The sequence below is a fragment of the Oryctolagus cuniculus genome, chromosome 10 (genome assembly GCF_964237555.1).
Source record: "Oryctolagus cuniculus chromosome 10, mOryCun1.1, whole genome shotgun sequence".
In the NCBI taxonomy this organism is placed as follows: domain Eukaryota; kingdom Metazoa; phylum Chordata; class Mammalia; order Lagomorpha; family Leporidae; genus Oryctolagus; species Oryctolagus cuniculus.
The window spans coordinates 76,210,839-76,237,622 of NC_091441.1; the positions used below are offsets into that span (position 1 = coordinate 76,210,839).

The 26,784-nt window shown below is 41.8% G+C and overlaps 1 protein-coding gene across 11 annotated transcripts in view; it reads right to left on the reverse strand.

Annotated features, from left to right (window-relative positions):
- Positions 1–26,784, reverse strand: part of PPP4R2 (protein phosphatase 4 regulatory subunit 2) — a 65,074-nt gene that overhangs the window by 27,956 nt on the left and 10,334 nt on the right. For 2 of the 11 annotated variants that reach the window (XM_070050574.1, XM_070050573.1), the window contains exon 3: positions 3,079–3,155. The exons of 7 other annotated variants lie outside the window; for them this stretch is intronic. Coding sequence is in view for 2 of the 4 variants with exons in the window: in XM_070050568.1 (XP_069906669.1) it covers positions 4,994–5,091 (98 nt within the window). In the remaining 2 variants the exon portion in view is untranslated. Of the gene's footprint in view, positions 1–3,078; positions 3,156–4,993; positions 5,108–26,784 lie in introns of all 11 variants that reach the window. 2 more of the 11 variants (XM_070050568.1, XM_070050567.1) reach the window with 1 other exon arrangement.

Genomic DNA, 26,784 nt, shown 5'->3' on the forward strand with positions numbered 1-26,784 from the left:
ATCTTCCAAAACAGATATTTGCATCAGAAGACCTAGAGCGTCATTAGTTATACGGTTACGGAAAATAAAACAAGTGTGTTTAATCTGAATATTGAATTAAGTGAGTAAAAGACTGACAAAAATAAGAGTATGTTAAGAACTGTGTACATAAACATGACACTTTTAGGAACTAATTTTAAAATAAAAATTATCTCAGAAAATTCCAAGTAAGGACCCCGAAAAAAGTTCCTTTTGCATTAACATATATCACATTTTGATTAATCGAACATAAAAATCGTTCAGTGGAATAGGAGACTGGAAACATACCCAATTAGTACTTCCATACCTATCCACCAATCCCATGGATACCAAAATATGTGGATGCTCAAGTCCCTTATATAAAATGACATAATATCTGCATGTAAACTACATTATTTCCTTCTTCATCCTTTGAATCATCTGTAGATTACTTATATAATGCCTAATATAAAGTAATCATTATACTGTATTGTTTAGGGAATAATGATAAACAGTCTGAACATGTTCCATATACGTATAATTTTTTCTCTTGAGCAGTTCTAATCTGAGGTTGTTAGAAACCATTAATTTGGAACCTGTGGGTATGGAGGGATGACCTGCTTATGGCAACTTGATACAGAGGGAAGAGCACACCCGTCAGCAAACAGAAATATGACTACTCCAAAACAGTACAACAATATCTTGGTTTTCTCTTTTATGATTATATCAATAGTTCATAGTCACTGCAAAATATTAGAAAATACAGATAGAAAAATGCAAATTATCCATAATATGTCTGGTGACATAACTAAAGTACCTTTTTTTTTTTTTTTGCAAAACTGTATTACACTCATTTATTTATCTTCCCACCTAATTTAATATGGGTGTTTCTACGGACCAAATAGCCTTTGAAAGCAAGAGTTTTAATTGCACTACACATTTGTGCTACTATTCACCAACCACTGCTGAAAAACTAGGTGGCTGGTAGCTTATTTTAATTAAAATAATTCTATAGTAAACATTCTAAAAACTACCTTTGTAGGCATCTATCAGCTCAAGACAGATTTCTATAAGAGGAATTAAGTCAAAACTATCAAGTATACATATCAAGTTCTTTTATTAGACCTTCAAAAAACCTCCTAGATTCAATGCACTACTTATAACGCCATCAGTAATGTATAGAAACACCTATTTTATTTGAGCATGGTAACCGTTGAAAATTTTGTTAATAGGAGAAAAACACTTAAATGTGCATGTCCTTCCTTGTTAGTAAAACTGTGTATTTTCATCTATGCTTATTGGCCATAAGACATTTTTTTGTATGGTTAACAGATCCTTTGCAAGCCCTCAGCCTGTGGTTTCTTTGGCACTGTAAATAATGACATTTTGAGTCAGATTAATTCTGTCATAGGGAGATGTCCTGTATCACAGGATACTGAGCAGCATCCCTGGCCTCTACCCACTAGAAACCATAACAAACTCACCCACCTCCATTTGTGACAAGAAATGTCTCCCAACATTGCGGAATGTTCCCAACACTGCTCCTTGTTAAGGATCACTGCCCTATGACACATCTTTAAAATTATTTTTCTTTTTCTTACTCTCATGGTATTATGAAAAAATTATGTGATACAAGTAGGAACTAACTATTGGATTCTCATTTTGTATTGCTTCAAAGATAAAAACTGTTCTTTTTGATAGAAATTTTAAGTGATATTAAAATATTTCTAGCTGTAGCCATTTTGAAATTATCTTTGAAGAGCTGGTGTTGTGGCACGGCCTGTGACATCAGCATCCCCTTCAGATCCAGCTACCTGTTAATGCTCCTGGGAAAGCAGCAGATGACCCAAGTGTCTGGGCCCCTGTCACCCCTGTGGGACACTAGGATGGAGTTCCTGGTTCCTGGCTTTGGCTGGTCCAGTCTCAGCTGTTGCAATCATTTGGTGAGTGAACCAACAGAGGGAAGACATTTCTCTCCCTCATTCTCTATAACTGCCTTTCAAATAAACAAATAAAAACCAAAACAAACAAACAAACAAAAACTTCCGTTTGAAGATGACATGGCACCAGACTCAAAGCAATAAAGTTTTATGCAAATTCTGCCATGCCAAGTGAATTTTTCAAGATTGCTAAATATTTAATGTTGGTTGGGCACATAAAAGGATCTAACTGGATAGAAAAGAAAGCTTCAGAAGGTAACACAAACTTTCAGATAATACCTCAGTGTAATCTTGGGTTTCTTTCTTGGCAACTTGTATATTCATGAAGAATTTCTAAGTGCCTGAAGATTCAAGTTACTATCCATCCACATCCCCATCCCTCCCTAACAAATGAAACGAAAAAAGAAGTACCAGAAATAGTATGTTACAGTTAACGTAATTTTTGCTTAACTCTTTAGCCTTTGAGCCCTATTGAAATTATCCCTAAAATCTATTAATGCAACAACACAGGGAACTTGATTCCAAGTAAGTGGCTGAACCAAAGGTTTACCTCCTCTAATTGTGTGACTCAAGCCGAAAACCGCCCACTCAAGAGGTTTTAACTAGCACTAACTTAATAGCTGAGCTGGATGTACTTTTTAACCCTCCAATTTTCACCACAGCTGCTACCAGTTCAACCTGCTGACAATAGGGACTGGTTCATTCCTTCTCCCCAGCATTTGCCAGAGCTTAACTAGACCCTTTTTTCTATTCCACAAAGTCAGTTCATAACATTAAGGTCATCAGCTGTTAAAAAGTACTGAAGGGGTAGGCATTTGGTGCAGCAGTTTAAGTTGCTGCTTGTGACACCTGCATTCCAAATCAGAGTTCCTGGTTTGAACCCCAACTCTTCTGTTTCTGCTCCAACTTCCTGCTAATGCCCAGGCTGGAGGGCACAGCGTGTTGGTTTAAGCACCTAGATCTCTGAGAGCTGAATGAAGTTCCAGGCTCAGGCTCCAGCGTGGCCAGCCCTGGCTGTTGTGGGCATTTGAGGAGTGAACCAAAGGATGGAAGGTCTCTCTCTGCTTTTCAAGTAAAATGAAAATATTTTAAAAATGACCAAGCAAGACTAACATTGTGGCATAGCAGGTAAAGCCATCACCTGCATCGCTGGCATCCAATATAGGTGCACCATCCTGGCTGCTGCTCCACTGCCGATCCAGCTCCCAGCTAATGTGCCTGGGAAAACAAAGGACAATGACCCAAGTGCTTGGGCCCCTGCACCCAAATGGGAGACCTGGGAAAAAGTTCCTGATTCCTGTCTGGCCCAATCCTGGCCATTGTAGCCATTTGGGGAGTCAATCAGCAGATGGGAGTTCTCTCTGTCTCTTCCTCACCCCTCTCTGTAACTCTGCCTTTCAATTAACTAAAATAAATCTTTAATAAAAAATTACCAAATAAGTATATTAATATTATGGAAAGCACTGTTCTGTATCACATACTCTCAAAAGAAGAAGAAATAATCATCAAAGGCAAAGTACCTACCAAAAGAACAACTTGTACTTTGGTCCAAGGACTGTCTGAACATGTGGAAAATAAACAAATGCAACACTATTAAATGGATAATCTCCCCTGAAAATCAACATCTACATATGACAAAATTAAGAAAAACTGGAAATTCTTTTTAGAAACAACACAACAGGGGCAGGCATTCAGGCTAATAGTTAAGACATATTTCCAATCTGAGTGCCTGGGCTCAATTTCAAGCTCTAGCTCCTGACTCCAGCCTCCTGCTAATGCCAACCTTGGGAGCCAGTGATGGCTCATGTGATTAGGTTTGGGAGACCCATACTGAATTCTTGGTTCCTTGCTTCGGCCACCCCAGGCTAATACAGGCACTTGAATAGTGCACTAGCAGATGGAACTCTAGCTCTCATCCTCTGCACCTCTCAAAAAATAAAAACTTAGAAGAGACACTTGTTTTTCAACGCAGAACTACAGATCCAAATTATCCATTAAATGAGTGGGTAGTTTGGGTAGAATACATTTTCAGACATTGAAAGCACACAAGAAACTGTCTGCTATTTTGTCTTCTCTCACTCCACCAAAACAACGAAGTAAACCAAAGAAGAGCACATTTTGCAATGTAGAAATCTATGAATCAACATCAAAGAAATGAATCTCAGGACTATGATGAAAGGAGTTCCTTCATCATAAGATGCTAAGATTTTCATATTCACCATAAAGATGTCAGGGTGACAGCAAGTCTAGAGAGCAGCCAACTCAGAGGAAGAGTGAAGAGGTTCCACAAGAGATTTTTAAAACACAAAACTGACAAGACCTAACATAACTCAATATATTCCAAGGATAAACAAACTACTAAAATTTTGGACTTAATTAATTTACCATTAGTAAGTAGAAATCTAAATGAAAACAGTAATCACACAGGGGACATATTATTAAGATACCAGTTAGGGGGTCTGTGATGTGGGTGGCATAGTGGGTAAAGCCACTGCCTGCCAACAATGCCGGTATCCACATATAGGTGCTGACTCATGTCCCCACTGCTACATTTCCAATCCAGCTCCCTGTTAATGGCCTGGGAAAAGCAAAAGATGGCCCGAGTGTTTGGGGCCTCTACCCCACCTACATGGGAGATGGGGATAAAGCTCCTGGCTTCAACTAGGCTCAACCCTGGCCACTGTGGCCATATGGGAAATGAGAAGATCTCTGACTTTCAAATAAATAAATCTTAAAAACAAACAAAAAAGGATAACAGAATATCCATATCCTGTATCAGACATCTCTGCTCCCAATTCTAGCTTTCTGCTAATGTGTACCCTGGCTGAAGTAGTTGCATCCCTGCCACACATGTAGAATACCTAGAATGAGTTCCAGGTTGCTGGATTCAGTCCCACTCCAACCCCAACCACTTCAAGCATTTGAAGAATGAACCAGAGGATTGGGAGCATTCTCTCCGAAAAAGAATAAGCTTCAAAAAAAAAAGAAGAAGAAAAAGAAAGAAAGAAAGAAAAGAAATAGCACTCACAGAGATAGTGAAAACAAAAAATACTGACCTTACCAAAAGTTCAATATACTTATATTGGAGAAGCTGGGCAATCAAAGTAGGAGGTATGTATGTATGGAGTAAAGGACAGCAAATTTTCACTTTCATTGTAACAAATCAGCAACTAATAAACAAAAGCAAAAACATAATATAAGACTACAACTTAAAGAGGAAGGTAACCCCAAAAGGGTATTTGTAAAGTGGCTGGGAGTAGGAAAAAAGGAAAGCACAGCAGACATTTTTGTGACCTAGGTCATATGAAGGAAATAATTAAACCACACGCCTATTACCTTTTTCACAAAGTAAAAACTAAAACTGGCGGTAAAAAGTAAAAACTCTAGCCTCTCTCTGCTTACCCACCTGTGAAGACTGAAATCATAGTACCATTCTGCACCATCTACATGATGGTGATCCTATAAAATTGGACTTGAAATTGGCCCTAAAATATTCCTATTACCTAGGGATGCAGCTGTCATTAACACTGTAGTGCCACATTACAAGACTCATGTGTTTGTGGGTAATCATGATGATGTAAACAAACTAATGTACTGCCAATCTTATAATACCAGAACAAATACAATTATATAAGAACATAGAGTATTTCATGTAATCATAGTAAATGATTGTTACTAGTTTATGTATTTACTATACTATATGTTAGTCATTATTTAGAGTATATTCCTAACTTATTGAAGAATGTTTACTGTAAAAGATTACCACATCCACCTGCGGCAGCCTGATCCATCTTGTGTCTACCATCACCTCGACTTAATCAAGAGGCTGCACCCAAAGGGTTGACCTATACCATCTAGGTTTACCTAGGATGGTCACACAACGGAATCAACTGATGACAGACTTCTCAGATTATACCCCTGTTGTTAAGCAACCCACGACTGTATTTACTTTCACTGTGGTGAAGATTAACAAGAGTGTAAGCAGAGTGCTTAGCCAAAGTGGTTCATACCAAGTAAGCACTCAATGGTTGCTATGACTCAAGAAGCAACAGGAGAGAAATGCAGAGAGGTTTTGGGATGAGGGTAGCATTCTGAGACAGCATTAGTAAAAAGAACTGAACAGTGAGAGGTAACTGTTTGCCTGGGCTTACACTATACTACACTGTCACATAACAAATAACTTGGGACAGTCTCTGGCCTAGAAATACTTCCACTTAAGTCCTCCCTTTATTTTAAGGAGAAACTTCTCAATACTGCTTTTCCATCCATTCACAAAACTGCCTATTTCATTTTTTAAAATATAAAGAAAATACTTCAACTTAAAGAAAAGCAGAGTATAGTTTTATATTTATGTAAATATATATTTATAGTTTGATGAGCAAGAAGACATATATATATGTGTGTGTATATATATATGCACTTACTCCAAAAATTCTTTTGACCCCACCAAGATTTCCAATCCATTAGTCCTACTAACTTTCTACCGTCCTCCATCCTTTTGGTATTTCCCTTCAGTATCCAGTTTAGATTATTGTACCTAATAATCACAATCACTTCCTAACACACATTTGACTCTAGTCCCTCTTGGGCTTCAATGTACTCGGAAAAAAAAAAATCCACTTCACTAGTGAAATGCAACTCCCACTAAATCTGTGCCTACACAAAATGGGGAAAGAAATAAAGTAAAAGAAAAATGCATCATACTGGATAGCCTTAAGTACACTATTATGTTACCAGACAATGAGACTTCCCTAGTCTATTCACTTGCAGGTTTCTAAATGATTTCCTCTTTTCATCCCATCCTCACTCTGGATCCTCAATGACCTTGCTTCTGGTTTCACTTTAAAACTGGGCCAGTACTGTGGCTCAGAGGGATAAAGCCCCAGCCTGTGGCTCGGGCATCCCGTGTGGGCGCTGGTTCCTGTTCCAGCTGCTCCTCTTCCAATCCAGCTCTTTGCTGTGGCCTGGGGAGGCAGTAGAGGATGGCCCAAGTCCTTGGGCCCCTGCAACTGTGGGAGATCTGGAGGAGATTCCTGGCTCCTGGCTTCGGATCAGCTCAGCTCTGATCGTTACGGTCATTTGGGGAGTGTACCAACAGAATGGAAGACCTCTCTCTCTCTCTGGCTCTACCTCTCTGTAACTCTTTCAAATAAATAAAATAATTCTTTAAAAAAAACAGAGATCAGATCATTAAAAAAATAATAATACTAAAGCAATGGAAAGGGAATTTCCAGAGTCTCACCAATTACTCCCTAGCATGTACATATACACACACTGAATTCCTATCTGTTACTGCAGAAGAACTGTCCATAAGTCCATCTCCTTACATACCACATTTGTTCACCTACTCAAGAGCATCACCTGAGTAAAGCTCCCCTTTATCTTATCAATCGCATCCGTATCAGCTTTTCACTCACTAATGGATCATTCCTTCTCCAAACCTGTTATTTCTCCCATCTTAAAAAAATGTTTACTTCACTTACTCTCCTAGTTTCCACATCATTTATTTGCTATCCTTAAAGTAAAATTCCTAAGAAGTTATTGCTCTCCCATTATCTCTCAAAACCACTCCAGTCAAGCTTCCAACCCCTCCAATAAAACTAATCTGTTTTACAAAAAATTTATTTGAAAGGCAGAGTTAGAGAGAGGTAAAGGGAAGAAGGGAGGGAGGGAGGGAGAGAGATGGAGTCTTTCATGCACTGGTTCACTCCCAAGATGGCCACAACGGCCGGAGCTGCTCTGATCCGAAGCCAGAAGCTTCTTCTGGATCTCCCACTCTGGTGCAGGGGCCCAGGTACTTGGACCATCTTCTACCGCTTTCCCAGGCCATAGCAGATTAGAAGGGAAGTGCAGCAGCTGGGACTCGAACCAGTGCCCATATGGTATGCCAGCACTGCAGGCAGCAGCTCTACACCACAGCACCAGCCCTACTAATTTGCTTTTATGCAGTCACCAATGAACTCCCACCTCATTTTCATAGCCTATCAGGAGTCTTTCACATAGCTATCACTTCATTATTTTCCTGGGTTTTATTTGATCTCACTGGTCTTTATTGCTCTTTTCCTTTTCTGGTTTCCCAAACTGCTTCAAGTTGGAGAATGCAGTAGCTCAGCCTATCCCTTCTCTGTACACACTTGGTGATCTTATCAAGTCTGGAGACATTCTTTTAAACAAGATTTACTTTATTTATTTGAAAGTCAGAGAGAGAAGAGATACATAAAGATCTTTCGTCTGCTGATTCACTCCCCAAATGGCCGCAATTGGTGGGGCTAGGCCAAGACAAACCCAGGAGCTTCTTCCAGATCTCTCACATTAGATGCAACAACCCAAGCGCTTGAGCCATCTGCTGCTGCTTTACCAGGCACATAAGCAAGGTGCTGTTTTGGAAGTGGGGCAGCTGGGACTCGAACCTGTGCCCATATGAGATGTTACCATCTCAGGCAGCTGCTTTACATGCCATGGCCACAACACGGTCCCCAGAGCCAGGATTTCAAGCTAGGCATTTTGGCTTCAGAATCCATACTCTTAATACATCACAACAACTAATTATATGAATAGTATGAGGGTGGAGAAAGAGTTAGTGCAAACAAGCACCTGTAAGTTTCTCTGTGGTTAAAAGACAGACATGAAAAAAATCTAAGTGCCTTCAGGGAGCTCACAATCTAAATAAAAATAAATAACACAGCCATATATATACTTACACACATACATACACACATATGTATATAGGATGGTGATGAAAGTAATAATAAAATAGTGGGCTAAGTCACACCTAACTCAAGAGTCAAGGAAGGTTTTCCAAAAGAGAATGTCCTTAGCATCTAACTTAAAAGATGAACACAGGGGCTGATGATGTGGCTTAGTGGGTCAAGCTGCCACCTGTGACTCCGGCATCCCATATGGGTGCTGGTTCAAGTCCTGGCTGCTCCACTTCCACTTCAGATCCGTGCTAACGTGCCTAGGAAGACGACCCAAAAGTCCTGAGGCTCCTGAACCCACATGGGAGACCAGAAAGAAGCTCCTGGATCTTGGCTTCTACCTGGTCCAGCCTTGGCCGTTGAGGCCATTTGGGAAGTTAACCTGCGGGTGGAAGATCTCTAAGTATTTCTTTCTCTTTAAATCTGCCTTTCAAATAAATAAAATAGATATTTTAAAAGACAAAAAGATGAATACAAAGAAAAAGAAAGGTCTTTGTCAAAAAGAGGGAAAAGTCACAGGATGAGGAAACATGATTCCCAGAGAATTGAAAAGTTTAGGAGAGAAAAAAAACATAGGGAGCAAATGGGGGAATAGCAAGATTAATTAGACACATATCTTACGTTTCATAAACACCCTGAGTTTTAACTTGGGCAAGAGAGAGGAATCGAAAAGAATAAAGAATTTAATAATTTTGGGCCAGCACTGTGGCACAGCGGGTTAATGCCCTGGCCTGAAGCACCGGCATCCCTTTTGGATGCCAGTTCGAGTTCTGGCTGCTCCACTTCCGATCCAGCTTTCTGCTATGGCCTGGGAAAGCAGTAGAAGATGGCCCAAGTCCTTGGGCCCCTGCACCCACATGGGAGACCCGGAAGACACTCCTGGCTCCTGGCTTCAGATCGGCGCAGCTCAGGCCGTTGAGGCCAATTGGGGAGCGAACCATCAGATGGAAGACCGACCTCTCTCTGCCTCTCCTCTGTGTAACTCTTTCAAATATATAAATCTTTTTTAAAAATAATTTTAATAATGAGAAAAACATCTATTTATATTGTAGCCTGTAGTCTATTAATAGCACAGATTAGGCAGACTAGAAAAGACAAGCAAAACTACAGTTAGGGTAACTTTTCAGAAATCATCATATAGAAACTCAAGCAAGATGAAAATAATGAATCATACCTACAGAACCACAACCCAATATTCTGTGAAATTTCATGTCCATTCCCACTAATACTGCTCTATTACCAGTTTTTTTTTTTTTTTTTTTTTTCCCATTCCTTCTAGCTTAAATACTCTCAACATCTCCTGGGTGATTTCTCTAACTAACTTAAATTACACTCAATTTCCTCATGATAAAGCTCTGATTTATCCTTCTTCTGCTCAAAATTGTTCAATAGCTTCAAAGGTCTTTCTAAACACAAAAAGCTATACATTAGCAAGACACTTCCTGATCGATCCTAAATCTTCCTCCATAGTCCTACACTTATTCCTGACAATTCCTTTGCTCATTGCTCCCTGAGCTGAAGTATCTCTGTGCCAAAAAACAATCGCTAATCCTCATCAGAAATCAAAGTTTTTCACTTACTGCTCTCAACGCACTTTGTTCAGTTCTTCCTCAAATCAAGTATTATATTCTGCCTCAGACCATAATCACTAGTTGTCTTTTTTCCTCTTATAAGATCAGGTTCCATGATGCTAAAAATCATACACCAGAGCTGAACTTCTCTTTTGGAAAGAAACTATATTTGTAATAGAAACACATCCTCGGCCGGCGCCGCGGCTCAACAGGCTAATTCTCCACCTAGCAGCACCGGCACACCGAGTTCTAGTCCCGGTCGGGGCGCCGGATTCTGTCCCGGTTGCCCCTTCCAGGCCAGCTCTCTGCTGTGGCCCGGGAAGGCAGTGGAGGATGGCCCAAGTCCTTGGGCCCTGCACCCCATGGGAGACCAGGAGAAGCACCTGGCGGATCAGCGCGGTGCGCCGGCTGCAGCGGCCATTGGAGAGTGAACCAACGGCAAAAGGAAGATCTTTCTCTCTCTCTCTCTCTCTCAGAGTCTCTCTCTCTCTCACTATCCACTCTGCCTGTCAAAAAACAAAAACAAAAACAAAAAACACATCCTCAAGAATTACAAGCATTTCCGGAATTCAAAGATTTTTTTTTTTAAGAACATTAACTGTCTCATGATAATATAAATAGGATTCAAGAAATCCATGGAGAAATAAAATTGAAAGAAAATGTCAAAATTCTTAAACTAAAAAAAAAAAAAAAAAAAAAAAAACCACACACACCACCATGGTGGGGGGGGATGGTGTTCTGGTGTAGCAGGTTAAGCCACCATCTTCAATGTTGGCATCCCATATGAGTGTCAGCTTGAGTGCCAGCTCCTCCACTTCCAATTCAGCTCCCTGCTAATGCACCTGGGAAAAGTGGCAGAAGACGAACCAAGGGCTTGTGCTCCTGCCATCCATAATGGAGATCTGTATGAAGCTCCTGGTTTTAGCCTGGCCCAGCTCTGGCCATTGCAACCATTTTGGAAGTCAATCAGCATATGGAAGATATCTCTCTCTCTCTCTCTTTCTCTCTCTCTCTCTCTCTGTTTCCCTCCCTTCCTCCCTCCCTTTCTGCCTTTTAAGTAAATATGTGAAATACAAAGAGTAAATAAAGATTTTAAAGTAAATATTTAAAAAAAAGTGCTAAGTTTATTTAGATACTTAGAGATCAGGTGACTTCTCACTGATCTAAGTTGTGGTTATGATCTTCTCAAATTTTAAGACAATAATTTTAATATATTTACCTGTATTATGAATTGATGGAACTATTCATGCATCTATGCTAATGACAGCACATGCCAATGAACTGGTTCCTTAGCACAGGATTACCACTTTCTTAGAAAGGGACCTAAAGGATGAACTTCCAGTGGTTAGCTGTTTCTCCACCTATACCACATGTCCCCTTAGAAAAAGTAAATGAATCCTGGGGTAGGTCAGTGGGATATTCTTGTGTAGAAATGTGAAATATATGAAAGACAAAGAGTCACTCACTATAGCATATCAGCCCTTCTGTTCTGGCAACAAACTGAAGAACAACTCTAACAACAACTGCTGCTGAGTCTGAGGTGCCCCATCCTCACATCCTCAGGTTGGTAGTATAGCTCAACTCTTGATTCTAAGTATGAGCTCAATATCCCTCTGATAAATTTTCCTTTCCCTCCTTTTCTCGTTTTCTTTAAGGCTTACATAAATCATAATCAGCGTGGTACCTGCAAGCAAAAATGTTTGAAATTAATCTGATGTGTTCAAAAGCCCAAACACTCCTTTAGGATTAAATCTTGAAGGCTCTAACTTCTAGCAGAAATCCAAGATATTGGTGGGAAAATCTCTTTTTTGGACTTCCAAATTATAATTTGAAAGTTTGTTTTAACATTTACAATGCTGTGATACCAGTAAATTAACTCAAGTCTGAGTAGACATTCCCAAATGAGCCATTTAAGCATTCAGTCTAGTAAACTACCCAATATCTAAAAGTTCCCAAAGGTATTCATAAGATTTGCAGTACCCCTCTAGCACGAAAATGCCGTGTCCTTATACACACTGACAGATCATTGCCAAAAGTCACTATTATTTTCCTTCTTTATTAGAACTTCACTCCTTGGGGCGAGCATTGTGCTGTAGCAGGTAAAGCTGCTGCCTATATCTCATTCATGCGGACACAGGTTTGTGTCTTGACCACTCTACTTCCAGTCCAGTTCCCAGTTAATGGCCTAGGAAAGCAGCAGGAGATGGCCCAAGTGTTTGGGCCGCTGCCACCTATGTGGGAAACTGGGATGAAGCTCCTGGCTTTGGCCTGGCAGTGTTGGCCATTGCAGCCATTTGTGGGGTAAACCAGCAGATGGAAGATCTCTGTCTCTCTGTAACCAACTTTCAAAGTAAATAAATTTTTTAAAAAAAATCTTTACTGGGGACAGCACTGTGGCACAGTAGGCTTAAGCCTCCACCTGCGGCACTGATTCAAGTCCCAGCTGCTCCTCTTCTGATCCAGCTCTCTGCTATGGCCTGGGAAAGCAGCGGAAGAAGGCCCATGTTCTTGGGCCCCTGCACCCACGTGGAAGACCCGGAAGAAGCTCCTGGCTTCGGGTCGGCCTACCTCTGCCACTGCAGCCATTTGGAAAGTAAATTAGTGGATGGGAAGACCTTTCTCTCAGTCTCTCCCTCCAGCTATAACTCCACCTCTCAAATAAATAAATAAAATCTTTAAAAAATAAAAAATGTTGGGCCGGTGCCGCGGCTCAATAGGCTAATCCTCCGCCTGCGGCGCCAGCACACCAGGTTCTAGTCCCTGTCGGGGTGCCGGATTCTGTCCCGGTTGCCCCTCTTCCAGGCCAGCTCTCTGCTGTGGCCCGGGAGTGCAGTGGAGGATGGCCCAAGTGCTTGGGCCCTGCACCCGCATGGGAGACTAGGAGAAGCACCTGGCTCCTGGCTTCGGATCAGCGCGGTGCGCCAGCTGCAGCGTGCCGGCCACAGCGGCCATTGGAGGGTGAACCAGCAGAAAAAAAAGGAAGACCTTTCTTTCTGTCTCTCTCACTGTTCACTCTGCCTGTCAAAAAATAAAAATAAAAAATGTTTACCACACTAATAGAAATTTCCAAAAACACATCTTCATAAAGCAATCCACAACAGAAATTTAATCAGTATGGATGTATACTAACTGCATAACATATGTCCACCCCCAACTTGCCACCACCAAATACTTATGTTGAGGCCCCAAACCCCAACTTGATAGTATTTAGGGTTGGGGTTTTTTGGAGGTAATTAGGTCATATGAGGCCATGAACATGAGCCCTCATGATGACATCTGTGTCCTCAGAGAAAGATATTTCCCAAGTACCTATATAGGTAGTCTGGATCTCTAGCTTCCAGAACTGTGAAAAACATTTCTATTAAGTCACCCAATCAAAAGTATTTTGTTGTAGCAATCCAAGCTAAGACACCTAATCTGTTTATTGAACCAGCAGTAACATAGACACAAAAGAATTTTAATGATCAAGCAAGGGGTAAACATTGCTGCATAGTAGGTTACTGTCTCCAATAGCAGCATCCCATATGGAAGCCAGTTCAAATAAATCCTGCCTGTTTCATTTCCAATCCAGCTCCCCTGCTGATGTGCCTGGGAAAACAGCGGAAGATGGTCCAAGTGCTTGGGACCCTTGTACCCACATGGGAGACCCAGAAGCAGCGTCAGGCCCCTGGCTTCTGTGTGGCACAACTCCAGCTGTTGTGGCCATTTGAAGGGTGAACCTGTGGATGGAAACTCTATCTAACTCTGCCTTTCAAATAAATGAAAAAAAAAAAAAAAAGATCAAACCACCAAATTATGCCTTCTGGCATGGCTGCTGGGCACAGTGGCTAAGGCACTGCTTGGGGCACTCACATGGTGAGTTTGACTTTGAGTGCCAGCTCTGTTTCAAATTCCTGTTTCCTGCTAATGAGCACTCTGGGAGGCAGTTGGCTGGAGATGGCTCAAGCAGCTGGGTCCCTGTCGCCTATGTGGTAGACCCAGAACGAGTCCCAGGTTCCTGGCTTCACACCAGCCCAACCTGACTATGGTAGATGAAGATCTCCATTTGTTTGTCTCTTCCTGTCTCTCAAATAAATAATAAATATATTTTTAAGGAATTATGCCTTCTGGGGGCGGTTTTGTTAAGCTGCCACCTGCAACATCAGCCACCCTATCAGAGTGCCTGGGATTAAATCCCATATGGGCGCCGGTTCAAGTTCCCGCTGCTCCTCCTCCAATCCAACTCTCTGCTATGGCCTGGGAAAGCAGTAGAAGATGGCCCAAATCCTTGGGCCCCTGCACCCACATAGGAGACCCGGAAGAAGCTCCTGGCTCCTGGCTTTGGACTGGCGCAGCTCTGACCGTTGCAACCTCTGTCTGTAACTCTACTTTCAAATAAATAAATGAAATCTTAAAAAAAAAAAAAAAAAAAAAGACAAGGTGAAGTTGCTCCTGAGTAAGAACAACTGAGGCAATGACTAAGGTACTATCAGAGTTAACAGCAGCATATTAACCAAACTAGCAAATAACTTGGAAAACTATAGAGTGACAGCAAAAAAGACTGGAAAGGTTAAAAAAAAAAAAAAGCATCCAGATTAAGAAAGAATTTTAAAGACTAAGCCAGTATTTTTCTCACAAACACTATAAAAACAGAATAACTAGGAATGCCACACAAAAGGGTATCAAAGAGAACAAGGCAGAGTGACTACACATCCTAGTCTACCCATAATCACTCCAGTCTACGTGGGTACACCAGATGTCCCATTCAGTTTGCCATCTGTACCACACAAAAAAGAAAATGGCGTAAACAGCTGCATTAGACCATGCTGGTATGGTGGATTCTCGACTCTACTTCCAACTTCTTCCAGGCAGACATCTGAAAGATAACAGAAATAACCCATCTCTTTCTTTCACCCTTTCCAGACTCAACAAGACCCAACCTCACCCTTTCAAGGACAGCACGCAGGGATCTCCAGGGGCCTAGCTCCTCAGGGTCCTGACTGGAGACAGTAGTAGTCAACACTACTGCTACTAAACAGGCACTGGTGTAACAGCCAATTGTGACAGGTTGTGACTTGTTAAGACCCACAGAGCTGCCATACCTGCCATACTACTAACAGGCATATGTCATAGGAAATTTCGAAGTAGGTTTATGAGGGTATTTCAAAACGTTCATGAAAAACGGAATTCAAGGGTGTTTATTTTGGTGTAAACACACGCATATAAGGGATCTTTAAAACATTCACAAGAGTTTGGTGTAGTTGTTAGGACACTACTTAAAAACACACACATCCCATATCATAGTTCCCAAGTTCAATTCCCATCTCCATTCCCAGTTCCAGATATTGGAAGGCAATGGTGATAGTCACTTATTCGGGAGACTTGGACCAAGTTCCCAGCTTCCCCTTTGCCTAGTGCTGACTATTGTGGGCATTTATGGAGTAAGTCAACAGTTGGGAGATCTCTGTCCATCGGTCTCTTCTTCTCTCTAATAATGCTTAAAAAGCTCATGAAAATACATTTTATGAAAAACTTTCAAATTTTTTGGGGGGTTGCTGCTGTTGGTGTAGTGGGTTAAGCTGCAGCCTGCAGTGCTGTCAACCCATAGTTGGCGTCCTGGCCACTCCACTTCAAATCCAGCTCTCTGCTAATGTGCAGGGGAAAGCAGAAGATGGCCCAAGTGTCTGGAACCCTGCAGGCACATGGGAGACCTCGAAGAAGCTCCTGGCTTCAGCCTGGCAAAGCCCTTGGGGAGTGAACAGTGGATGGAGGATTTCTCTCTCTCTCTCTCTAACTCTACCTTTCAAATAAATCTTAAAAAACAAAAATACCTTTGAATTCCGTTTCCCCACTAACTTTCTGAAGTACCTATGTACAACATGGTGACTCTAGTTAGTAAGATAAAGATGTTTTCTTGAAAATTCCTGAGTAGATTCAAGTGCTTTCATCACCCAAAAAGGAGTAGATATGCAAGGTTATACATGTGAATTGGCTTGATTTAGCCATTCCATAATGTCTATTTCAAAGCAATATGTTGTACATGGTACTTTTGCCAATTTAAACACCAAAGAAATTAAGATAGCTGAAAAACAGAGAAAGAGAAAGCAAATGAGAAGAGTGTGCCTAAGCAGGATTTAGTGACAGTATTAAAGCACTGTTCAAGTTAGAACTTCATGGCAAGCAGTTGTTGAAAGTTCTCTTGAGGCCAGCGCTGTGATGCAGCAGGTTAAATAAAGCCCTGGCCTAAAGCACCGGCATCCCATACGAGAGCCGGTTCTACTCCCAGATGTTCCTCTTCCTATTCAGCTCTCTGCCGTGGCCTGGGAAAGCAGTAGAGGATGGCCCAAGTCCTTGGGCCCCTGCACCCACGTGGGAGACCCAGAGGAAGCTTCTGGCTTCGGATCAGAGCAGTTCCAGGCCACCGCGGCCATCTGGGGAGAGAACCAGCAATGGAAGACCTCTCTCTCTGACTCTACCTCTCTCTGTAACTCTTTCAAATAAAATAAAATAAATCTTTAAAAAAAAAGTTCTCTTAAGAATTCCAACTAATAAATGATAATGACTGAGAATACTATCACTTTAAAATCTCAAACAAGATGTAGGAAGTAATAAAAAGATTTAGCAAAAAAAAAAAAATCTGAAAAAGGAACTTCTACCTTCATAAATGAGTTAGATAGAAAATTACAAATAATGGGCTAGCGCTGTGGCACAGCGGGTTAACCCCCTGGCCTGAAGCGCCGGCATTCCGTATGAGTGCTGGTTCTAGTCCTGGCTGCTCCTCTTCCAATCCAACTCTCTGCTGTGGCCTGGGAAAGCAGTAGAAAATGGCCCAAGTCCTTGGGCCCCTGCACCCATGTGGGAGACCTGGAAGAAGCTCCTGGCTCCTGGCTTCAGGTTGGTGCAGCTCCAACTGTTGCAGCCATCTGGGTAGTGAACCACCGGATGGAAGACCTCTCTTGTGGGGAGCAACTCGGACTAGACTGTTACTGGAATTAAGACTTATTCTATGCATCTGCTCTCCCACAATATGGCGCTGAGAAGGGAGAAACAGCTTCTACACAGCTGCCTCCAGTTCAACCAATAAACTGTAGGACTTACTCCTGATTGGAGGAGAGCAGCGTACTCGGCGTGTGGGTAGCAGAGTTGGGATTGGTGGAAGAGGACTATAAAGGAGGAGAAAGACAACATGCACAAGGAACATCTATCTGAAGGAACACCTGAGCAGCCCCCAAGAGAGCCAGCCGGCGGTGTGCCGCTCCCCTGCGGAAGTGGGGAAAGTGGCTATGGGGAACCGCCCTTCCATGGAGGTGGAAGGGTCAGTAGCCAACCCGGGAAGAACCAGCAGCAAACCCGGGGAGGGCCGAGCAGACAAAAGAACAGCGCAGGGTCCTGTGTTGTTCCTCCACGAAGACGGGGAGCGACACTCTCTCTCTCTCTATAACTCTTTCAAATAAATAAAATAAATCAAAGAAAATTACAAATAGCAATAAACACGTGGAAGATGGCTGGCACAAAATAAAACAAAGCAACTGAAATAAAGCGTTTTCATTTATCAGATTTAAAAGCTGAATAATGGTTGGTGTTGACAAGATTATAGATATAACTTTCATACACCGCTGACAAAAGCATTTACTGAAAAAATTTTTTGGAAAGCTGCCTGGCAGTTTCTGTCAGATAGTAATGTACATAATATTCAACCCATAAATAAATTCCATTCTTGTATCTGTATCAAAATTTAAGTATGCTCACTTAAGCATCATTTAAATTGTTGGTAGTGAGTTGGTTAGTAAACAGCCTAACAGACCAACAAAGACATGTTAAATAAAGGAACACCCAGGACAACACAGGTAAATTTTTATGTTTTGAGAAGAAATGATATCTAAATACAGCATGTAGCATAAGGCAAAAGTTTGATGCCAAATGTGTTTTAAAGAAGGATTAATATACTGCACTTAAATATGCATAGAACTACAAAGAACAAGAAACAGATAACAATATAGTTTTTTGGGAGTATTTTTCTGTAAAATTTTAATGAAGCAATTATCTAAAGCAGAATTAATTTCAGTAATCTTTCTAAAAATGGTTTTCATTTTTTTATGTGCTTGAAAGAGGGGAGGAAGGAGGAGAGGGAGGGAAGGAGAGAGTTGTGTCTGTGTCCATTCCCCCCCCCCCCCCCCCCCCCGCAGCTTCACTTGCCAAATGGCCACAACAACCAGGGCTGAGTCAGGCCTATGCCAGGAGCCTGGAGCTTAGTCTGGGTCTCCCATGCAGGTAGCAGGGACCCAAGCACTTGAGCCATCATCTGCTGCTCCACAAGGCATATTACCAAGAAGCTGGATTAGAAGTGGAGCAGCTGGGATGCTAGCATATCAAATGGCAGCTTAACCTGCTGTGTCACATCAGTCCCTAATTTCAGCAATCTTTGTACATGAATTTTTTTCACAGTTGGGCATGAGAAAAATTATTTAGTTCATGTGATACATTACACACAAAGGGCAGTTCTCATCAAAATCTTCAGCTGAAATGTAAATACAAATAGAAAAACCACGTGCCTGTATTAGGGTAATCTCCATATTTGAGTATTTAACTATGAAAGACTAAGTTTTAAAACAAATGTTTTAAATTTACCTCTTGCCCCCCCTACCCACCTACTATTTTATCAGAAAACATGGTTAGAGTAATTAGGATGGTAAAACCAAAGGAAACAGACAGAATTAACAGAAAAACTGATAACAAAAATAAGGTGAACCCTCTAATAGGAACAAGCGGAGCAAGGCTTAAAGAAGTACCAGACAAGAAAGAGAATTTGTCTTGCAACACCACTATGAAATAGAAAATCTCAAATTAACCAACCATAGTGACTAGGAAAAAAGAAAAATTCCACATTCCACTTTCCAAAAGCTGTTCCATACAGAAGCACTACTATACAAAGGCCTTAGAAAAGATTAAAGAACCACTTAGGACAAAAATGGTTATCACCTCAAAAGTCATCATGAACAGCAACCCTAAACAAAAAAAAAAAAAAGAAAAGAAAAAGACAAAACGGGCTCCCAATGTTTTGGTGATCCTATAAGACTGCCTGTCTGGCCCATGCAGGAGGCTGGCCTGACTGCTGGCAGGCAGCAAGAGCCCCAGGCACATTTCCCCCACCCCTGCCAATCAAGTAAACTGCTCCCCGGTGTGGCCCAGGCCCATCTGGAAGGCTACCCAAGTTACTTGACTTTGAAGCTGATTGGAGAAGCATGGCGGCACAAATGTTGGCTTCATCCTATAGAATCAGTATTGCCCTGAATTAGTTACACTCCCTCTGCTTGCCCTTTAAAAAGTGTGCTTGGTCTTTAATAAAGCAGATATGTTCACCGAAACTTGTCTCTGGTGCTGCTTGTCAAAGATTGCAGTCGCCACACCATACACAGGCCCTGTGGGTTGAACCCACACCAATGGATAGAGTCCCTTTCATATGCTAACTTTGAAATACAAATATTTCCTCTCACTCTCTGCTTCTCCTCTCTGTGTAACTCTGACTTTCAAATAAATAAATAAATCTTTAAAAAAAGAAGAAGAAATTAAAAAAAAAGAAATACAAATATTTTACTGTTGGTTATTTTACTGCACCTCTAAGAAATGCCCAATAGTGCAAAATTACAAATGCCATCTGTAAGACCTCTTACATCCTTTCAAATACTTGTATAGCAAGACTCAAAATGTACTTTCTCCAGTTTCATTACCTATAAATGGAACTATTACCACCCACCTCCAAATACTGCTGTAAGGATAAGATTCTGATTGAGAGTAACATATCTAAAGAATGAGCCATCAAAGGAGGTACCTTTCTCTGAAGGGAGAACTTCCACTTTGATTATGGCCTTATCTAAAGGTGGGAGTTTGTGAACTCAAGAAGCTTCCATAGCCTTGGCAGCTCATGACAAGAGCTTTGGGGGATTACTGACATCATAAATAAGAGTGTCAATTGTTAAATCAACAACAGGAGTCACTGTGTACTTACTGCCCGTGTAGCATCTCTGCCCTTAATGTATTGTACTATACGAATTAACGGTAAAACTAGTCTTCAAATAGAACTCTATACTTCAAATAGAACTCTATACTTTGTGTGGGTGCAAACCGTTGAAATCTTTACTTAGTATACACTAAGTTGATTTTCTGTATATAAAGATAATTAAAAATTAATCTCAATGAAGAATGGGATGAGAAAGAGTAGGAGATGGGATGGGTGGGAGGGTGGTTGGGGGGATCACTATAATCCTAAAGTTGTACTTTCGAAATTTATATTTATTAAATAAAAATTTTCTTAAAAAAAGAGTAGCGTATCTAAGATGCATATATTAAAGAAAAAGCTAGACTCACATATTTCAAGCTAAAATACATTTACCAGTCTATTTACCTGCAAATTTATAGCTGTATAAAAATTACAATTACTAAATATTTTTAGCCACTGGAAAATAATCAAGACTACAAATCACATATCTTATTGATCTTTCATGTAAATATTGCCTAACAGTTTTTCTTGTGTCACAAATCACTACACTTAACCTCCCTATACTTGTCACAACCCCTCTTCCCAACCATATGATATGACATCAGTAAGTTGTATCATGCAGTACTACAAAAAAAAGATGACTGGAGAGGTACATGGGGTGAGGCCTAAGCAAGCAACTGGAAAACCTCAGAAATAATGGTGACAAATAGATTCCTACACCTAAAGCACAGCTTCAAATTCTAATGGTGGCTTGGAAAGAATTCTGAGACTGCTACAGTAAGGAAGGAGAAAAAAAAAAACTCAACAAGGGACAAAGGCATATAAAGCATGAGTTATCAGAGAATCTGAAGTCAGAATGCCCGAATAAAAGTCCAGGTTCACCATTGACCAGACGAACAATCCTGGACAAATTATGTAGGCTTTGTAAGTCTTAGTTGCCACATTTTTAAAGATTTATTTATTTATTTGAAAGGCAGAGTGAGAGAGAGAGAGAGAGATCTCCTCCATAGCTGTTTCACTCCCCTAATGGCCACAAAAGCCAGAGCTGGGCCAATCCAAACCCAAGAGCCAAGAACCAAGAGCCACTTTCTGAGTCTACCACTTGGGTGCAGGGCCCCAAGCACTTGGGCCATCCTCCGTTGCTTTCCCAAGATTCAGGGGACTGGATCTGAAGTGGAGCAGCTGGGATTCGAACCTGTGCCCATATGGGATGCCAGCACTGAAGGCAGAGGCTTAGCCTAATATGCCACGGAGTTGCCACATTTTTTAAAAGGAGCGTTATCGGGGCCAGCGCTGTGGCCCAGTGGGTTAACGCCCTGGCCTGCATCCCATATGGGTGCCACTTCAAGACCTAGCTGCTCCACTTCCCATCCAGCTCTCTGCTATGACCTGGGAAAGCAGCAGAAGATGGCCCAAGTACTTGGTTCCCTGCACCCACAGGGGAGACCCAGAAGAAGCTCCTGGCTTCGGAATGGCACAGCTCCGGCCATTACGGCCTACTGGGGAGTGAACCATCGGATGGAAGACCTCTCTCTGCCTCTCCTCTCTCTGTGTAATTCTGACTTTCAAATAAATACATAAATCTTTAAAAAATAAATAAATAAAAGGAGAGTTAGCTACCTTCAGAGAAAAGGGTAAAAATTAGGGTATGCACATGAAACATTTGATAATGTCTGGCACAAAATACATGTTCATGAAATATTTGCCTATTAGGAAAAAAAGGGAACAGTAACAACCCAAAGCAGAAATTATTGTGTGGAACTTAGTCCACTGAAAACAAAGACCAAGGCCAGCATGCGGTGTAGCGGGTAAAGTCGCTGCCTGCTAACAGCCTAGGGAAAGTAGTGGAAGATGGCCTAAATGCTTAGGCCCCTGCCACCCATGTGAGAGTCCTGGAAGAAACTCCTGGCTCCTGGATTCTGCCTGGGCCAGAGCTGGCCATTGCAGACATCTGGGGAGTGAACCAGTGGATCAAAGATCTCTCACTTTCTCTCTCTACCTCTGACCTTCAAATAAATAAATAAATCGTTAAAAAAAAAAAAAAAAAGACAAAGACAAACCACAATTCCAGGTTGACATCATCTTAAAAATCAAAGGCTCTAGGCTAGGTAGAAATGCAGAGAAGCACCAAATAAAAGGAAAAATAACATTAGAATAACAAAAGGGTCAAAAAAAAATGGCCACACACACCCCCAGCCTAGATAAATCATGGGAAGATAGGAAAAACAAATAAGAATAAAAAACAAAACAAACAAACAAAAACCAAGATATTGCATGTCCAAGGAAGCCTAAGTCAGATCTGGTTACAGGAAAGAATGGGGGCTGAAAATAACAGGAGTTGGGGGAGGGAGCAGCAGAAACAAAGTTTTGGCAAACCAAATGAATGGCTAGCTATTCAAGAGTATAAATGTGGATGAGACTTGGGGAATTATTATTAGGTCGGAACCACCGTACCCAGTCAATGTTTTTATTCTGAAGACTCAATTTCAGTAAACTACAAAACTGTTAGGCACCAAAACTGGTAGCACATGTTATCTTTTACTAATTTTCATTTTTCTTGCAACGGTGTATAAAGAAAGTAATCCGAGATTTGTTGAATGCATTTCACAAAAACCTTGTGAACTATGTAGTATCACCCTCATTTTCAACCAGAAAGCAGAAGACTTGGGTAACTTATTCCACCATGGTCATTCAAATAGATTATAATGAAAGTAAAATTTTAACCACTACCATTTCTTAAGCTACACTCAAACTGATGATAAACACAGAGGAAAAAGATCCTGGCAAACACAACTATAAACGGCTCTTCACTCTACCACAAAGCCTCTCTATAAAGCTTTTCAGTTTTCCTTGATAACAAAAAAGTCCTACTTGCATTACCACACAGTTCCACATTCTTAAAAAGATTTTATTTATTTCAAAGGCAGGTCAACAGAAAAAGAGAGAGAGAAAGAGACTGAGATTTCCATATTCCATCTGCTAGCTTACTCCCCAAATGGTGGCAACAGCCAGATCTGGAACAGATCAAAGTCAAGAGCCATGAATGCCATCAGAGTAACTGGATCATCATCCACTGTTTTTTTCAGGTGTATTTGCAGGAAACGGATCAGAAATGGAGCAGTAAGGACTAGCTAGCTTAACCTGCTGGGCCACAACACCAGCCCCAGAGGCCACATTTTTCACATTCACTGAGGGCACTATTATTTTGCATTACTAATTCAAGACTTAGCTAGTATTCACTTCACAGTCAATGGTGCAAGTTCCCCAATACAAAAGTGTCAGGTAACAGATTACATGCTTTCAAAGGCACATGTAAGTAAACAGCTAACATTCTTCCCTTCAAGGTCTATACTTCAGTCACTGATTAAAGTTTTCTGCTATTGATGCTGATACTTATTTTAGGTTGAGAGACACACACAGACTCACTCACCCCAATATTAAACTACAGTATCAGAAAAGTAAAAGACCCACCATCTACAGAGCAGAGGGAAAGCACAGTAATGTGTGGACTATAAATTCCTTTTCTTTCTTTCTTTTCTTTTTTTTTTTTTTTTTTAACAGGCAGAGTGGACAGTGAGAGAAAGACAGAGAGAAAGGTCTTCCTTTGCCGTTGGTTCACCCTCCAACAGCCGCTGTGGCCAGCGCACCATGCTGATCCGAAGCCAGGAGCCAGGTGATTCTCCTGGTTTCCCATGGGGTGCAGGGCCCAAGGACTTGGGTCATCCTCCACTGCACTCCCGGGCCACAGCAGAGAGCTGGACTGGAAGAGGAGCAACCGGGGACAGAACCCGGCACCCAGACCGGGACTAGAACCCGGGGTGCCGGCGCTGCAGGCGGAGGATTAGCCTATTGAGCCACGGCACCGGCCAAATTCCTTATCTTCTTAATAATGAGACATACTGATGCAATATGAGTTCTTTGACAGGCTTCCAGGAATAGTCCATAAACATTATGAACCCATACATTCACTGGCAGACACAAAGCAGATCTCTGCACACAGATAAAAACCACACTAGTACAACATACAGGTTACAGTAAGATAGGCAATTTGGAAACCTCTTTGTGGCTCTAATGAGTTTAGATGTATCACTGATTGGTCTTTCTCATCTAAGTCCTAAGAACTGATACTCTTTTTTTTTTCTTTTTGACAGGCAGAGTTAGAGAGAGACAGAGAAAGGTCTTGCTTTTCAGTTGGTTCACCCCCAAAATGGCCACTATGGCCGGCGCGCTGCACCAATCTGAAACCAGGAGCCAGGTGCTTCCTTCGGGTCTCCCATGTGGGTGCAGGGCCCAAGCACTTGGGCCATCCTCCACTGCCTTCCCAGGCCACAGCAGAGAGCTAGACTGGAAGAGGGGCAACCGGGACAGAATCCGGCACCCCAACTGGGACTAGAACCCGGGTGCTGGCACCACAGGCAGAGGATTAGCCTAGTGAGCTGCAGTGCCAGCCAACTCTTTTTTCAAAACTATCTCCAAGCCATTCATCTATCCAACATAGTCCCAATTAACATCTCCAACATCACCAGATGCTACCAACACCATGCCCCATTTCCAACCCCTAATCATTGCTGTTACATAAACCTCCCCAGACAACTAGTGCTACAACATAACAGATGCCTGTAAGTTTTTAAAGCTGAAAGGAACTTTGGAGGGGCTGCCACCTGCAGTGCTGGCATCCCATGTGGGCGCCGGTTCAAGGCCCGGCTGCTCCACTTGCGATCCAGTGCTCTGCTATGGCCTGGCAAAGCAGTGGAGTATATGGCTCAGGTCCTTGAGCTTCTGCACCCGCATGGGAGACCCAAAGGAAGCTCCTGGCTCCTGGCTTAGGATCAGCGCAGCTCCAGCTGTTGTGGCCAGTTGGGGAGTGAGGCAGCGGATGGATGGAAGACCCCTCTCTCTCTGTAACACTTTTAAGTAAAATAAGTAAATTTTTAAAAACAAAAACAAAAAAAGAAAGGAATCTTGGAGATCACGTTGCTCATTCCTGAGGAAACTGGCCCACAGTAATTTAAGTGAATTAAATCACTGAAACTAGTAGCTTCCACCTGGAGGGCACTTACTATGTGCCAGTCACTATGTGAAAGTCTCTATAAACTCATTTCCACAATACTCCACACTTTACACATCAGGAACTAAGTGTGACAAAGAATTCCACCTTTGTCACAGTTGGGAATTCAAACCCATGTCAGTCCTGTGCTCTCTCTACTCTCAAATCAGAGCTTGTTCTGAAACACTTAAATGCCTCAAACTTGGGCAGTTTTTGTTTTTTTTTTTTTTTTTTTTTTTTTGAGCCAAATTCTTTCTTTCATGCCTTGTACATAGGCAATTCAAATTTACTTCCTTCCCCACCTTTACTACCTATGTACTTTATTCTAATCCTCACAAAGCTGAGGCAAGCTATTAGGTAAACAAGTTATAAGGTAAAAATTTTCAAGTGAGGAAATAAGCTCATAAGTAATTTCACACATAGAAGCAGCTAAGCTACATTCAGAAGTCAAGTCATGCGCCTGTGTTTCAGGTATGAATTACCACACCATCACATACTAAACTCACATGAAATTACAGAATTCGCTAACTACTAGTAAAAATCTGGACTGAACATGGAAAACATGAGCTCACTAGGGTGCCTGAAAGAATAAAAACTTGTGGCTGGCGCCGCTGCTCACTAGGCTAATCCTCTGCCTTGCAGCGCCGGCACACCAGGTTATAGTCCCGGTCGGGGCACCGGATTCTGTCCCGGTTGCCCCTCTTCCAGGCCAGCTCTCTGCTGTGGCCCGGGAGTGCAGTGGAGGATGGCCCAAGTACTTGGGCCCTGCACCCCATGGGAGACCAGAAGCACCTGGCTCCTGCCATCGGATCAGCGCGGTGCGCCGGCCGCAGTGCGCCAGCCATGGCTGCCATTGGAGGGTGAACCAACGGCAAAGGAAGACCTGTCTGTCTGTCTCTCTCACTGTCCACTCTGAAAAAAAAAAAAAAAAAAAAAAAAAAAGAATAAAAACTTGCAAAATTAACTCTATAATAAAAAAACAAAATTGGCATGCATAGCTTCCAATACATCATTTAATACTGTGCAGTACACAAGACCCTTCAGGGTTGTAAGCTTGATGTGATGAAAAAATGACAATCATAATCTTTATGGCATGCTTTACTCACTACACTTACTAAAATACTGAGAAACAAAAGTATATTTATCCAACTAATATTTACTAAATATCTGTTTATTTTATATACCACAGTGATAATAATACATGGGAGGGTTTTAGGTGGCACGTGGATAATATTATATATTTGATTATTTATAGACTGTAGAGTAATTAAGAAAAATATAGCTACTATAGCAAACCAATGGCTTCATTTCTCTCAAGGTTAGAATTAGAAGCCAACGGGGCCAACGCTGTGGTGTAACGGGTAAAGCCACCTCCTGCAGAGCAGGCATCCCATATGGGCGTCGGTTTGAGTCCCGGCTGCTCCACTTCCAATCCAGCCCTCTGCTGTGGCCTGGGAAAGCAGAAGATGACCCAAGTCCTTGGGCCCCTGCACCCACGTGGGAGACCCGGTAGAAGCTCCTGACTCCTGGCTTCAGATCAGCGCAGCTCTGGCCA